Source organism: Zalophus californianus, chromosome 4 (genome assembly GCF_009762305.2).
Source record: "Zalophus californianus isolate mZalCal1 chromosome 4, mZalCal1.pri.v2, whole genome shotgun sequence".
Taxonomy (NCBI): Eukaryota; Metazoa; Chordata; class Mammalia; order Carnivora; family Otariidae; genus Zalophus; species Zalophus californianus.
Window position 1 is genome coordinate 43,384,605 of NC_045598.1, and position 17,010 is coordinate 43,401,614.

At 42.3% G+C, this 17,010-nt stretch overlaps 1 protein-coding gene across 5 annotated transcripts in view; it reads left to right on the forward strand.

The window, feature by feature from the left end:
• The window catches only part of TCEANC2 (transcription elongation factor A N-terminal and central domain containing 2), a 33,525-nt gene extending 16,845 nt beyond the window's left edge, over positions 1 to 16,680 (forward strand). For 4 of the 5 annotated variants that reach the window (XM_027607633.2, XM_027607639.2, XM_027607635.2 and 1 more), the window contains 3 exons: positions 8,537 to 8,730; positions 14,348 to 14,431; positions 15,675 to 16,680. In XM_027607633.2, the coding sequence (XP_027463434.1) occupies positions 8,537 to 8,730; positions 14,348 to 14,431; positions 15,675 to 15,863 (467 nt within the window). In that variant the 3' untranslated portion in view covers positions 15,864 to 16,680. The remainder of the gene's footprint in view (positions 1 to 8,536; positions 8,731 to 14,347; positions 14,432 to 15,674) is intronic. The other variant, XM_027607640.1, reaches the window with a different exon arrangement.
• Positions 16,681 to 17,010: the final 330 nt, after the last annotated feature.

Below are 17,010 nucleotides of genomic sequence, written 5' to 3' on the forward strand. Positions count from 1 at the left end.
CCAGGGCCACTTAGTGAGGTTAGCACCAGAAATGTAATGAGAGCCCAGGTCTCTTGGGGCAGGGTTCTTTCCTGGTTAGCGGACAGACTGCCATTGTGCCCTGGACCCCAGCCATATGTGCCTTTATTTTATCAGAGCATTTCTCTGGGTTCTGCCATCTGCTCAAACTCACCTCTTTTAAGTCAGAATTTCGTGCCTTTTCTTATGTACCCCAAATGGGAGTTTTCTCCTAGTATTGCCATTTTAGTCAACATCCCTATGATTTTCCTCTGACATAAACTCTTTAGGTAGAAATGTCCAACAGGGAGCTGGAGCCGTGGGATTGAAGTGCAGATGAGAGATTTAAGACCAACAATATGTATTTGGAAGTCATTTGCCCAGAAGCATTTGCTTACAATCACTCAAGTGGTTGAATTCTCTGAATAAAAGTAAAAGAAAAGGCTAAAGGATTGAACCTGAGAGAATGTCTGTTGGGGGGAAATGGGAGGAAGAGGAGCCAGTGAAGAGACAGAGGGAGTGTAATTAAAGAGGAAGAGGGAGAGAGGCAGGGCAGTACAATGACATGCAGACTCAGGAGGAGAATGTTTTAAGAGGCAGAAGAAATGTGTGACCCCACTTGTCTCAAGTGGTCTGGGAAGTCAAGGGCTGGCTGGGCAAAAGCCTTTGGACCTGCCACTGAATTAAGGGCTCTGTGTCTAGATACCTTTATTATAGAGGAAATAAGTGGGCAAGTGGTATGGGGTAAATGTCTGGTAAGGCAGTGGAGTCAGGCCTTGCCCTCTTAACCTGGTGAGCAAGCATGCCCCCGTTTTGCAATACTGTATATAGGAGTAAAATGGGGAAAATTATATGTCCATCCTATTGATCTGATTTCAGAGATGTCTTATTTTCATTTATGACTGGTTAACAACGGCAAAAAACCCTGTACTCACAAAGTACTTTCCCATCTATGATCTCATTTGATCCAGATAACCATTGTGTGAGGGAAATGTTACGATTTTCTCCATTTTACAGATGGGAAAACGAAGGCTTAAAGAGTTTGAAGTAATTTGCCCTTGGTCAGAAAACCAAATAATAAGTGACAAAGCTATGATGTACTTATACCATGTCATGTCACCTCTTGAAACCTAAAGGTGCATCTTTGTCCATGGTAAACTCTTGCTTGCCCTTCAAGACCCAGATGAAACGCAGTCTTCTAATCTGAAGCTAAAAATGTTTGTTGAATGAATAAATGAGTTAGTGAGTGGATGAATGAATGGGTTTGTGATTTAACTTGCTCAAGGTTATGGAATAAGTTAGTGGCAACGACCTTTCAGATGGCCTTTTCTTTTTAAGTTGTCCCATAGATTGTCATTGCTTCAGCAATCTTGAACTACTTATAGATTCCTGTATTCATTTTCTTTTGAATAATGTCCTGACAAATTGCCACAAAATTAGTGGTTTAAAACCTTGAAACACAGATTTATTATCTTACGGATTTATAGGTCAGAAGACAGGTCTCATTGGGCTAAAATCAAGGTGTTGGCAAGGCTACTTTCCTTCCTGGATGCTCTAGGGAAGAATCTGTTCCCTTCCTTTTCCAGTTTCTAGAAACACTGCATTCCATGGCTCATGGTTCCCTTCCATTATCTGCAGAGCTGGCAGTGGTGGGTCGAATTCTTATATCTTACCTCTCCCACACGAGCCTTCTGTCTCTTCTACTTTTAAAGACCTGTGTGATTAGATTGGGCCCACTTAGATAATTCAGGTTAATCTTCCCATCTCAGGGTCCTTAACCTTAATCTTGTCAAGGTCCCATTTTCTATGTAAGGTAACATAATCACAGGTTCTGAGGATTGGGGCATGGACATCCTTGGGGATCATTATTTTGCTTACTACAACCCTTAAATTATGCCATGCTATTTCAGGTTCTGTCTTCTCCTTTACTGTGCTGCTTGTGTGAGTCCTGTCTTCTTGAATCATTGTCAAGACTCAGGACAAGAATTGCTTCTTTTCATGGTGTTCCGTGGCTGTTTTGTCAGCTGAATTGACTCCTCTGTCCTTTGACCCTCCCTGGAGTACCCCTTCAATACTATCTTAGGATCCTGGACCTACCTGTAACACTTTTGTGTATTTTGTTTTGTTTGGGTGTCTTCTCTATGCTTAGACCTACCTGGAGCTCCTTGGGTACAGGATTGTCTTGCTCAACATTCTATCCCAGTGTCTAGCACAAGGCCTGGTACATACTTTGTATTTGGTAATGTTTGTCAAATGAGCAAAAGACTGCTTCCTGCAGGGAATTCATCTTACCAGTGTGCTGGGATGCAGAAACCCTCTGCCCTTAAACCTAGGGGACTTGACTTAGATCATAAGACCAGCCAGTGGCACTGCTTGCTTTAAAACATAAACCTCATGGAGCAGATAATGACTTTGCAGATCATTAACTTCCTTGATGTAGCTACTGACCAACTTGTGACCTTGGGGAAAGGTCACAGAGCCTCATATTTTTTCATCTCAGTCAGCTAGAGGTGGGACTGTATGATCACCAGGAGCACAAGTACAGGGTTAAAGCATGAGCTTTGGAGCACTGCCTACATTGGCGACCTGGTCCTATTTCTTACTTGCCATGTCCTGCAAGTCACTGAATTTCCAGGTCCTTGGGTTCTTTACCTGTAAATTGGGGAATCGTAACAGCCCCTACCTGTTCCGAGGCTTAAACGAGTTAAGGTAGATAGAGCATTTAGCACAGTGGCTAACTGTTGTTATTGTTAGCATGAAATTCCCTCTCTGATCTAAAATTTATCATTTTGTCTTGCTTTTGTTTTTTTTTTTGTTTTTGTTTTTTCTAGAAGAGGATTTCCTAGACATCCCCTCTTTTTCTCTTTTCCTGCCCCAGACCAACTGCCTTTCCTGCTATCACCTGCTCGCAGACAGATCTTGCATTCTCCTGGGCTCCCTTACAGTACTGCCCTTCCTGGGAGGACTTCACTGGTTTCGCAGCATCTCCTGACCAGTCTGGGTAGAGGTCCTGTGGGGCATCTGTGAGGTGACCCCACTACCCTGGCCTGAGAGGTGAAGCCTTCTGCCTTTGGCCATCTCTCAAGACCTGTGCTCTTCTGATTGGGGAACAGCAAGAAGTTGAACAGCATTATCTCAGGAGAGCTTTACTGAGCACTCCCTGCAAGCCAGTCCCAGGGAATTAGGCGTTAAGTGTGTAGGCTCTGGATGGAGTCAGGCTGTGTGTGTTCAGATCCTGGCTTAACACTTAGTAGCTGTGAAATGTTGGGCAGGTTACTTTGCCGAGCTTCATTTTCTCATTTGTAAAGGGAGATATAATAATAGTATTTAATTCACTGTTTAGTTATAAAAATTAAATGGGATAATTCACATACAATCTGGAGTAGTAAGCAGGAAGAATTCTTAACAATGAATTAGATACTTTTCATTTTCCCAGCGCCTTTGGATTCAGTTCTTTTTAGTATAGGTCCATTATTTTGTTTGCAGTTGTGTGATTTTCCCAATCAACTGCATCCATATTCAAATGTTAGTGCAAAAGCAGTTTGAAAGCCAAATGTAAATGGTTTTTATTTAACTATTTGATTCAGTTCAGCAAACATTTATTGATTGTTCTGTGCTAGGCACCACCAGGAACTAGGACTATAACTTGGGAGTAAGGTATGGGGTTCTGCCCTCAAGACGTTTATAGTTTAGAGGGTCAGGTGGGCATTTAAACATTCTAGGCAGAGGGAACAGTGTGAGCTAAGGCACAGAAATGTAAGAAGTCCAGACAGCCTGACCTGAAACAAGGGCCTGCAAGTTGCTCTCCATGACTAGAACTTAGTCCATGAAGGCAAAGGGGCAGAAGGGCTGGGGGTGACTGGAGGGAGGAAAGGAGGTAACAAGGTGAGAGGTAAGCCCAAAGAGCTTCCAGGTTATTGAGAGCTTGAAGGTTATACTTAGGAATTAATTTGAGGGCAGTGGAGAGAGCCCTTGAAGTGTTTTTGCTAAGGGGGGTAATGAGATCAAATTGTGTTTTTGAAGATTTATTTATTTGAGAGAGAGAGAGAGAGTCGGGGGAGGGGCAGAGGGAGAGAATCTTCAAGCAGACTCCCCGCTGAGCATGGAGCCTGACGCCAGCTCAATCTCAGGGCCCTGGGATCATGACCTGAGCCAAAACCAAGAGGCAGATGCTTAACTACTGAGCCACACAGGCATGCCTCAAATTGTGGTTTTCAAAGGTTATTTTGACTTGAGTAATAAGGATGAGTTGGAGAAGGCTGGACTGGCGATGAAGATTGGTTAGTACATCTCTGCAGTAAACCTGCAGAGAGGTGGTGAGGACCTGAATTAGGGTAGCAGTGAGGAGGAAAGGGAGGTGAGGAGGAAAAGGGAAAGATACAAAAAATGTTAAAGAGCCTGAAATGATGGGTGAATGGTGGTGCCACTGTGTGACAAGAAGTACAGGAGGAGAGACTGAGGGGGAAAATAATGAGTTCCATTCCCCATTTTAGAAGTGTTGAGTTACTTAATCATAGGAAACAAACAGGGTTGCTTCAGATTGGGGGATGGGGTAACTGGGTGATGGGCATTCAGGAGGGCATGTGATGTAATGAGCACTGTGTGTTATATACAACTGATGAATCACTGAACTCTACTTCTGAAACAATATACTATATGTTAATTAATTGAATTTAAATAAATTTTTAAAAAAGCGTTGAGGTACTTGCAAAAGAAGCAGGTGGAGGTGTCCACTAGGGGACTGGATGTTTGGGTCTTGTGCTTAGTGAGAGCCTTTGGGCTAGAGATATGTATTTAGGAGTCATCTGCTTGCAGATGGTAGTTGGACCACAGGAATGGGTAAGATTACTCAGGGAGAGCAGGTGGAGAAAGAAGAGAAGAGGCCAAGGACAATGCCCCCCAGCTCGGGTTCACCAATAATTAAAGGTTAGGTAAGACATACGCAGCCAGCAGAAGAGAGAGAAAGAACAGTAACAGGTGGTGTCCCAAAAAGCGGTGGAAGAGAGTATTTCGGAAGACAAAGCAGCATCAGAGGTCACAGAGGGAACAAGTAACATCAGGGTGGAGAAGATCCACTGGATTTGACAGCAGAAGGACTCTGTTGGAGGGACTTCCGCATCTTCATTTCTCACATATAAGGCTGGATCAACAGTGTCTTTCTTGGAGAGAGAAAAGGATAAGAAGGGGAACGCATGGAAGGGAAGGATCTGTATTTGGAAAAATCTGAATGCACCTCTGTTACAGCACAGCCCGTGCTGTTAGGATTGCTTACAGGTTGAGCCAGTCCATGCGACGGAGCTGAGCTGCACAGATGCGTGCAGTCCTACTACTCAGAGGAGACCCCGGTTAATAATTTCATTGTAAATTCTTTAGACTTTTCTCTCTGCATATAAACAAGTATATGTGCTTATATGTATACACAAATATAATTTTAAAAGTAAATATTGGCTCATTCTGTGCGTGCTCTTTGGAGAACCTGAATAAAGTAATCATCTTTCCATGTTACTACATGTAGAGCTGTTCCAGTCTTTTATGGCTGCAAAGTAGTCATTGTTCAAGTGAACTGTAATTTATTTAACCAGTTGGACACTTAATGATGGACTTTTAATTGTTTCTTGCTTTTCACTCTCACAAACAGTACTGTAAGGTATTTTTGTACACATTTCTGTGCACCCTTTGGCAGGGTGAGTATACATCAAATCCTAGGGACTGTGTCTTACTCGAATCTCTTTGTACTAATCTTTCTATCTTACGGTACATTTTCACCTTTCATCTGCATTTCCTCCTATACTTTGGTAAAAAGATGTTATTCTTCATGTGGGTCTCTGATTCCACCAACATTTACTGCACACCCACTCTCCCGAGCCCTACCTCCTGCCACTGTGTTCTCTGCTGGAGAGACAAAGATGAACATATCACAGCTCTTGCCCTCCAGCTCTCTTTGGTGGGCAAGAGAGGTAGCTGATCAGATAATTACAACTAATTATAACAACTGTTGTAAGGGACAGAAGCACAGGGTGCTGAGGAAGCACAGAGGAGGAGGAGGAGAGGCACCGACCCAAGACGGGCTATTAAAGAGGACTCGCTGGAGTAGGGGACTCCTAGACTGAGTCTTAAAGGCAGAATGGAAACTAACCAGATAAAAAGGGAAGCAAGGGTGTTCTAGGCAGACAGAAGGTTCACTGAAAAGTAGGTGGGAGGGGACAGATTGTGAAGGGACTTGTGTGATAAGATACGAGTTTGGGTACAGCACTGAAAGATTTACATGGAGGCGTGAAATGGTCAGATTTATGTTTTAGAAAAAATATCTCTAAAACAGGAAATAATTAAGTTTTTTTTTCAAAGATTTTATTTATTTATTTGAGAGAGAGAATGAGAGAGAGAGAGAGCATGAGAGGGGAGAGGGTCAGAGGGAGAAGCAGACTCCCCGCCGAGCAGGGAGCCCGATGCGGGACTTGATCCCGGGACTCCAGGATCATGACCTGAGCCAAAGGCAGCTGCTCAACCCACTGAGCCACCCAGGCGCCCGGAAATAATTAAGTTCTAAAAAGGCCACGTTGGCTGCACTGTGGGAGATGCCATTAAAGGGTTCCAGACTTAGGCAGAGAGGCCAGTCAGGGCTGTTGGGAGTGAACTGGAGGCAACATGCCCAAATGTTACTTAACATTAACATACATGTTGATGTATTGTTACGGGGTTTATGGTTTTTACTCACGTAAGCAGGACTTTTCCCTACTGTATTCAGACTGGTTATTGCAGACATAAGAAAGCTATTGATTTTTTTTTTTAAATATAGCTAATACTTCTCTCCTTTTTAAGTTCTTAATTCTAAGTGTTGAGTTGATTTCTTGGGCCTTTCTATGTAGTTGTCTCTGTCTGGGTACGTCTGCGTATTGGTGTGTTTGGTCCTTTTCCTCTTTTTCCATTTTTATTATGCAAATCTGAAACCTACATAAAAATAAAGAAAATAATAGAACACACCCCCATATGCTTCACCCGGATTCAGTAGCTATTAAGATTTGGTCCCACTTACTTTACCATTTCCAGTTTTGTGTTTTTGTGCTGTTGCTTAAGTATTTTAAAGCAGAATCCCAGACCTTATTCTTTCAGCTCTGCATACTTCAGTATGCATCTCCAAAAATACAGGTATTTTCTTACATAACAGTGCCATTATCATTCTTAACAAACAGTAATTTCTTGGTATAATTTAATATCTAGTGTAAATTCATATTCCTTGTGTATCTCAAAATCTCTTTTAATGGTTGATTTGTTGCAGTGAGGATTGGAATCACACATCGCATTTGGTACCTTGAACTCCAAAGACTCTTAATCTATAGCGGTCCATAACCTTACTCCCTTAAAAAAAAAAAAAAAGCCATCAACAAATGAATAAACAAATGAAAAACAGAATCAGATCTGTAAGCACAAGAGTATAAACTGAGGGCTGCCAGAGGGAAGGGGAGTGGGGGCTGGGCAAATGGGTGAAGGGAAGAGGGGGATACAGGCTTCCGTTATGGAAGGAATAAGTCACAGAAATAAAAGACACAGCAGAAGGAGTATAGTGAATGGGATTGTCATAGTGTTGTATGGTGACAGATGGTAGCTACACTTGTGAGCATAGCATAATGTAAAAACTTGTCGAATCACTGTTATACACCTGAAACTGATGTAACATTGTGTGTCAGCTACACTCAAATAAAAACGTAATTATAAAATAATTTTTTTAAAAAAATGCCAATGACTATTGAAGAAATCAGGTCTGTGGTCCTACAGAATGTCTCACATTCTGGCTGTGTCTTTTTCCTCATGTTATAATTTAACTCATTCCTCTGTCTCATATTTTCTACAAACCGGAGATTAGCTTTGAATGGTTGGATTCTGGTTCCTCGTTTTCTCTGGGAGGAGGATTGCAAGACTATGCATAGGTAGGGCTGTGAAGTGCCACCTCTTTCTGAGAGTCCCATGCTTATGGGTGCTAAGATTTATGAGTGGTTCAGGTGATGACAGCTCATCCCTCCATTATAAATTTCTCCATCAGCCTTTCATTGAATGAGTTCATCCCCTGATGCTTGTCACCCAAATGAATTATTTCATCATGGGCTATGAAATGTTTAAAAATTCTGTCAATCTTTTCACACTTATTAGCTGAGTAAAGAACATTCCCTCAATAAGTAGGGCTATTTAGTTGTTCGGAAATATAATACGTACCAAAAAGACAAGATAAATGCTTAATTCATTTTCTCTTATTGCAATTTTTGAACGAAGGAGTTGGTACTTTAATTGTTCCATTTTAAGTATCTATTGATCATACTTCTGTTTTATGACTTATTGCATTGGCTAGTCCAGTGATTCTCCTGCTATGGTTATCTGGTTTTCTCAGCCTTTGAGAAATGGGTCTTCATTTGCACAAGAGCCTTTACCTTTATATTCTTAGGTATGTGAATGACTTTCTACATACCACACGTCAGCCTGTCTAGTCCTGTACTTTTCAAAAGAAAACAGAACCACCTTTCCCTTGGTTTCTCCTTTCTTCTTCCAGGTCACACTGTGAACAAGATGCGTCAGCACTCAGATCCAGAAGTGGCTTGTCTTGCCAGAGAAGTTTACACTGAGTGGAGAACTTTCATTGAAAAACATTTAGACAGACCTTCTATTGAAGTGCGAAGTGACCCCAAAACTGAAACATTCAGGAAAAATGCCCAGAAGTTACTCTCAGAAGCCTTGGAATTAGAGGTAACGTCCTGGTTGGAATGTGATTCTCTCAGTCAAATGAGCCTCACATTTTCATAAATCTTCCATAGTCTTAGTGCTCTAGCTTTATTCTAACTGGGTTTTCTTTAAGCATTTGTAAGTATTCTGGGCGATAGTATTATAGAAAGATTGCAGGCTTTGGAGCAAGACCTGGATTAAAACCCTGGCTCTAGTATGTACTGGTTTTGTCACTTTAGGTAAATCCCTGAACATTTCTGAAACTTGTTTTTTTTATCTGTAAAATGAGTATTATAATTCCTACCACCTGTAATTATTGGAAAGATTAAATGAAACAGTTATACAAAGGAATAGTAGAGTATGTGGTGATTAGAAGTGACTTAATGAGTGTGGTTCTTTCCTGTTTAAAATTCTTCCCCTTCCCACCGAAACAAAACTTCTGGCCTGGATTGTGCTATGGCATATCAGTGGCAAAATAAGTAGGTGTCTGTTGGAAAGACTCTACTCCCCCATTTTTTGTCAGTGCTCATACCTTTAGTTCCAAGACGCATAATCAATTGGCTAGACATAATCTCTATCGTCTTCACAGCCCACAGTTCACGTTAGTGGTTTGAGGTACACGTGCTAGAAGAAGGATTTTTGCTCATTAACAATGATATTAATCATCATAAACAAATCTTATAGGTCAGTTAATATTCTAGAAAAATCAGACATAACATCCATAGTTTTTCCTCTTCAGGTATCCCTATTAAAGTATCCTTAAAAAATAATTTAATATTATTAACAAAAGAAACAATTTCAAAAGTCTAGGTTTAAGTGCTAGAACTGTCATTGCATTCTCTGAAAAAATATTTTAACCTTTCTGTCTCAATTAGGCATCTACACAAGAAAGGTAAATGGACTTATGGTATGTTATTTACTTTTTAAAAATAAAATTTTGGGTTTTTTAATACAAACTTATGCGAGAAAATGAGAAAATATAGAAAGAAAAAGCAAAATCACCATTGAACCTACTGCTAGACATAATCTTGTTAACATTTTGGTGCATTTTCCTGTTTGTTAAATTATTACAGCTCTTTAAATGAATATTGGGCAAGTTAATGATTATACCATATTTATTAAGAGCTAATCATATGCCATATGTTCCATAAGATGCTTTTATTGATCATTTAAATAACTGCAGAAAATTGACAACTATTTACATTTGTGTTTTTTCATCTTGATCAATATCAGGGTCATTTTGTATATCCTTTTCTATATGTATTTATTTTTCATATTTGTAATTTTAATGTCTGTTTGATAGTTCAGTGAATTAATATGTTGTAAGTTTGCTTAACTTTTCCTAAAGGAAGCTTTAACATGACTCTTAAATCCTTGGAAGAAAGGAAAAAAACGTAAGGATTGTAAGCCTAATTTTCCAGAGTATCGACTAGCCAACAAGATTTGCTATTTAATATTTTACATAAAGTTTATTTTTAAAATAAGCCAAAATTATTGCAGAAATACGGAGTGTGGGTATATAACATGTAGTTAATGTGGTGGTAAATACCAGTTCCCCGTGGCATCTTTTTAAGTAAACGATAATAACGAAGCTATGCTTGTAAGGATTAATGAGCAGTTTGCCTGCTATATTAAACTCCATAATAATTATCCTTTTAGTTTATCCATTAATTATCCTTTAAATGGCACATCAAGTGGTAAGCACTCAAGTGTTACAAAGCAAAGTTAAAAAAGTGATACATTCGTTAGTGCTTTCCAATGTAATTGGAAAAAATGTCAGATTAAGCATAGTTGAATGGTTTTGTTTCCAAAGAATACATTTTTAAAATAAAAATGTGCATCTTACCACCTTCCTTGACCAAAAAAAAAAAAAAAATCAATCTGTTTTCCTTGCATAAACAGCATTTGACAGGACTTTTATCAGTTTGGTACGTCAGGGAATATAAATATAAACACTTTTATATAAGGTTAACTCCTAGCACCTATCATCATCTGAAACATTTCCATATTAGGGTAAATCAGTGCACCATCTCATCCAGTATCTGGTCTTTGACAGTAACCAACGTTGAGTGCATTCAAATCAGACCTCAGATCTCCAGAAATGTACTTTATCAGGCAGGAGTAAACCACTGGGTAAGTTACAGGCCCAATGACTAAAAAGCCTTTATAGTTTAATCCTAGCATGTGTTTTTGCAAATTCACGCATTATATTTCTGTGGGAAAAAATGTTTCCGTGCTATTTGTTGTGATCATATCCTTTGGTAGTAAAAGCCACAGATGAAGAATATACACACACAGCCAAAAGGTGCGTCTCTTTATTACTCTATGCAGGTCTTGCTTTCTAGATGTATGGATTGTTTCCTTGTTCTTGGAATAATGGGATAGATGAATAAAAACTCCACTTTTGAGACCCATGCTCCATTCCCCTTTACTTTTTCTCCCTTCCGGATCTTCTTTGTTCTTCCCTGTCCTTTAGATCTTTCCTCATATGAACGTCCCCTGTGGTGTCATTCTCTTACTTCCCCTTCCTCATTATCCACTCTCCTTCCTACCTCATGGCCTGTGATCATTTTCCTATTATGTCATTAAAAAAAAAATGAACCTGGTTCTCAAAGTTAGCCTGTATCATTAAGAGTTATGAAACACTGGCTGGTTGGCCCAGTTGGTTGTCAGATGGTGCTAATGAGATCCAGGTCAGGGGTATGTCCCCATATGGGACTGTTAGTTTTCTCTTTGTTTAATGGCCTCAGACTGCACCTCTGGCTTTGACCAGCTCTATCATAAATGTATTCAAGTGGTCAAAAAGGAGTGTGGGTAGATGTGTACAAATCCAGTCATGCTATTGGAAAACTCATACAAAGTTTGCTTCCAGTGGATATTCAATTCAACAAATGTTTAGTACTACTACTGCTGGTGCTGGGGAGAATATAAACATAAATGAGGCGCATTCCCTCGGCTTAAGAAGGCTTACTGTCTCCTGGCTGAGAGCCTGTGAATGACTGACTAAATATAAGGCAGGATGAAAATATGTCTGAAATAGTGGTACTAGCAAGTGCTACAGACACACAAAGGACAGAACAGTGAGATCTGCTGGGGGAATCTGGGAAGGTTTCACGGAAGAGATGACAGTTGAATTGGCCTTTGTTAATGGGTAGGATGTTCCAAGCCAGAAAATACATATTAAAATAGAAACATTATATTTCAGATCTTACCTGTGTTATGTGTAGAATGTTACCAAAAGAGCTGGAAAGCAGGGAGGTATACATAGGGAAGAAGGATACTCATTTAACAAATAACTTACTGAGGGGCGCCTGGGTGGCTCAGTCGGTTAAGCGACTGCCTTCGGCTCAGGTCATGATCCTGGAGTCCCGGGATCGAGTCCCGCATCGGGCTCCCTGCTCAGCGGGGACTCTGTTTCTCCCTCTGACCCTCCCCCCTCTCATGTGCTCTCTCTCTCTCAAGTAAATAAATAAAATCTTTGAAAAAATAAAAAAATAAAAAAATAAAAATAAATTAAAAAAAAATAACTTACTGAGCACTTGCTGTGTGCCCGTACCAATGCTAGGCATTGGGAATTAGAAATGAATCCAACATGGTGACAGCCCTCGAGGGGCTCCAGTCTTCTGAGGGAGATCAGTGAATAGTCACAGTAAGATGTGGGAAGCTCTGCACTTGAGGTAAACACATGAAGACCTTACCTTGCTTTTAAAGAACTTAGAGATGTGGCAGACATCACTAATCGATTATGGCACCATTTCCCACTGGGTCCAGAATCCTTGAGGAAAGCTAGCTGTAGGTGGTCATGTTTTATATCTTCCCCAGCTACCACTGGTTCGTCCACAATTGGACAACTGAATAACACATAGCTAACTTACAGGTACAAATAGATAAGCAAGGCCGATCAGATGCTCTGTCCCTGAGAAGTGTGAACTAGGAAATAGCAAGGAAACAACAGTGGGAGTGTTGAAGCAGAGGGGTGTTGGAGGAGTTGTGAGGGAGCAGAAGCTGGCTAAAGATGGGTAGCACCGGGGTAAAGAATAAGGCTGTTAGAATTGGCAGTGAGTAAGGCAGATGGAGAGGAGCAAGAGCGTGTGAGAAAGAGACCAGGCAGATCTCGAGACCCACAAGAGAAAGGATGTGGTCCCTAAATAAATCCCTAGGTTTCTTGTTCCTCTTCATTCCAATGTTTCCCATTCCTGCTCCCATTCCCACTCCTGTGGATGTATCTCACAGCAAAACCTCTTTTTCTCAAGGTCTCAGTGCGACTCTGGTCCTTTCACCCAGAAGGACTAACCTGAATCACCAGGTTGGGACCCATTGGAAGGGACTCAACCTGGATGGGTTTGAAATATCCAAAGGCAGCTAGAAGACAGACACTCCTCACTTTGATGAATTATTTTCCCTTATGACTTACATTTTAATACCACTGATGTTTCTCCTCATTGTGATTGGCCTTCCTTTAACAAGAGGCGTACATGAGAATTGTTAGGTACTTGCTTCCTTTGCCCATCACATCACTGGTGCAGCACCCACCCCCCTGCCCCACGGCTATCTGCATATGTGCCATCTTCTCTCTTGACTGTGAGTTTCCGGAGGGCAGGGGTCAGGTCTTTTCTGCTCAGGGTCTCCAATACCCGCATCAGGCCAGACTCAGAGTAGCCACTCAGTAGCTATTTGCTGAATGAGGTATGGATGATATTCAGTTATGTGAATTCCAAGGCTTTCTCAAAGTTTTTTTTACATACAGACTACAGTTTGACGGAATTGCCATGACGTATTTTTGCAAATGCACACATACCCTTCTCCCCCCCACAACCACTGTCCTCAAAAAAAAAAAAAAAAAAAAAAAATGAAGACTTCCTCTTGTCTGTTACATTCAGTGTATCTGAACAGCCAGTGACTGACCATCGTCCCCCTGGGATGAGGGGCCTCTCTGGCAGCATTGCTGGACGGTGGGCCGACAGCTAGCCACCCTTCCTGCCTCCTACTAAAGTAGTCTGGTACCAGGGTTGCCTCAGGTGGGGGGGCTACTTTGGTGCCTACCCAGGAGTCCATGAAAATCTCGAGGAATCTGGGTTCTGAAGAACCATGGTGCCAAGTGCACTTCTCCAGCACGAGCCTTGGAGATGGTCGGTCATCAGGATCACAGACTTCCCTGAACATCTTTTGTCTGCTACACATAGGCAGATGTGTGGGCCTAGATAGTCCTTCTCCCTGTCATTGTCTTTCTCTCTCTCAGTCCTGTTCTATATTCTGCCCGGTCCTTCATTCTTCCAAGTTCCTTTTTCTATTTGTTTTGGTCTGTTGGCCGTTGGTCTTATGTGAGGACATTTTATCAAATATCGGGCGTTCCTTTTTTCTTTTTGGTACACTTTTTCTTAAACTTTTCTTTTAAATAGAAGTATAGTACATATGTAGCAAAGTGCACAGGAGATACACATAGAGCTCAGTGAATTTCTCACTGAGCAAACGCCCTTCACCTGGCCAGAGAGGTCTCGGATCAAACATCATTCCCTCCTGCAGCCAGGTGCTGCCCTCCTGGGATGGGGCACTGTGCCATAGCTCTGTACCCCAGCACTTACTCCTGTCCCCTTTCCTAGTACTCAGTACACTTAGAATCCTGTTCTCTACCTTTCTCCAGCGGGGTTGTACTCTCCATGGAGTCCAGGACTGTCGGCCTTGTTCACTGCTTTTTCCTCAGCCCACGCACAGTGCCTGGCACATAGTAAGTGCTGAATAAGTATTTGAATGAGTGGCGTGGTAAGGAGGGAAGGGAAAAAAGCAAGTGAAAAAGAGAAATTTGTTTCCTGTTTTCAAGGAACTCACTATCAGGGAAGACAAACACAGAAAATAGATCACTCTAATATATTGTGAAAATGTTTAGGGGAAGCTTAGGACATTGTGGCCACCCAAGGAAGAATTTTCAGTTCTTTGAGCTAGGATTTGCTTTTTTTGCTTTTTCGTTTTTAGCTCAGCTTTGACGTGCAAATAGGAATATGTTTCCTGGGAAAAGTGGACCTTGCTGAGGGAGCATGTATGTGGGCAGCGGCCCAGCGGTATGTCAGAGTACCTTTCTTGCTCAGGCTGGGCTGTGGTCAGGACTGGCAAGACAAGTAGTGGGAGATGGGCCTGGAAAGGAGGGTAGTGAGGGGGGCCTGCCTGACCAGGAGCGCAGTCTGGCCTGGGTCCTGACCGTGCGCAAAAGACCTAGACCTGTGCTGCTTTGATGAGGTCTGTGACTTGAGGAGGGCTTGGGCCTGAGCCGGACCACCCCAGAACTGCTGCAGGTCCCATCCCACAGGCCTGCTCTGCTCAGCTGGCCCTGCGGAGGTCTCTTGAGACTCAGCTGGTCTCTCTGAATGTAAGGGGTCAGTTAGTACGGTGAAAGGAGAGGAACATGAACTTTGGGGTCCGGGGCGCCAGGTCAGAGTCTTAGTTGGAAGACCTTGAAGCTTTCTTTACCCTTGAACCTATTTCCTCATCTAGAAAATGAGGTAACAGGAGTTGTGAGCATTAAATATGAAAAGTGATTTATAAGCTGCTCTACACACACACCAAGACCCAAACCCTGTGTGTCTGAAATGCTGTAAGGGGTTAAAAGGCACTCTAAAAACCAAAAAAAGTATAAATTGTTACACTGATTTATTACCCTTGGTCTTGGTTTCCTGGTTGGTAAAGTACAGGGCCCAGTACCCGTTGCTTAGTTCAGGCCAGTTTCCTGTTATAATGGCAAATATTACCACCCGGCAGGGGTTGTGAATGAGGTCCCTGTCACAAAGCACATGGCCTTGTTCCTTAATTGCTAGGGTGGAATTAATTTGCTCTTCCTGTTTCTCTTGTGACAGGAAGTAGATGTCCTTGAATTTCAGTTGATTAATGGAGGCCTCTGAGCGGAGTGCTCCAGCCTCTCTTGCTTTTAATCCTTATGCAATGCAAGGCCCTAATTTGATAATTTTGCTGTTTTTTAGATGGATCACCTACTGGTTGAAAATATTGAGCGGGAAACGTTTCATCTCTGTTCCCGCCTCATTAACGGGCCATACCGGCGGACGGTGAGAGCCCTGGTCTTCACATTAAAGCATCGAGCTGAAATCCGGGCTCAGGTGAAGAACGGCTCGCTGCCAGTCGGCACGTTTGTACAGAACCACAAAAAATGACGCGAGGATGGGTCCAGCACTGGGCTGGGCAGAAAGCAAAATGGGCCCGTCTCTCTGCCATTCAAAGACTCTTTTGAGTTTGGGTGACGGCTGCCGCTGGTGGTGCCGAGTTTTCCCCTGGCGCCATTCCCTCAGACAGAGGATGTGGGGAGCCCTGGGAGCCGGGCCTGCGGGAGAGGCTGCATCAGCTGTAGTGCGCTCGTGCGCCGCACAGGACGAGGCTGCTGGCACTAGGAAGCGCGGCACGGTTGCCGTCACCCAGCCCGGTGAAAGGGTGACGGATTTCACTGGGAGTGTGCCAAGGACACCTCTGAACATCCCCATGTCAGGCAGATGAAGTGACTGCTTGATTTCGCCACCCTGCAGGTAACTGAAACTCAATTACCACTGCTGCTCGCTCAGTCCCGTCCCCCTGAGTTTAGACAGCTCCGGTGCCTGTCAGAACTCCCCTGTCTGTTCTCTTTGCTCTACCCCAGGGGTGAGCCTGCTGGAGCCAGCCAACTACCCCTTCTTTCCAGAACTCACTTATCTGAACATTGCAGCTCTCCCTGGAAGACCTTCTGCAGTGGTCTCCGGAGCCCCCATGCTGAGGCTTCTAATGAGGAGCTGGCCTGAAGCCTCCCCACACCTTGAGGTTTATTTGAATACGCTGGCTCTTGGTTTAGGGCTCTGTAGAAGATACATGATGAAATTTCTCTTGAAATGAATTACCATAGTAGAAAAACAAATATGTCTATATTCTAAAATGAAATGCCACTTATAGGCCTGCTTGAACAATTACGTAAATGGTATTTGCTCTTTAAAAGTAATAATAAACTGGGACTTTTTTTTTTCCTAAAACAAAAGATGTGGCCTGTTCATTGAAAAGTGTTCAGGGTTGAGAAAGGGGATAGTTGGTGAAAATAATGATTGGACAAGAGTTTGAGGGCGATAGCAAGACCCAAGGAAGGCTTTTTAGGTTAGGGGAGACTAGAGCGTGTTTATAATCTGAAAAGGAGGAGCCAATAGAATGGGGGAATTAAAATAAAAAAAAAATAGAGGGGCTAAGTTAAAAAGCAAGGACAAAAGGGAGGGGCCCAACGTCATCTGCTTTCTAAGTGTTAGACATCTTTCCTAAGATGATTTATTAGCATTGACATTGATCTTT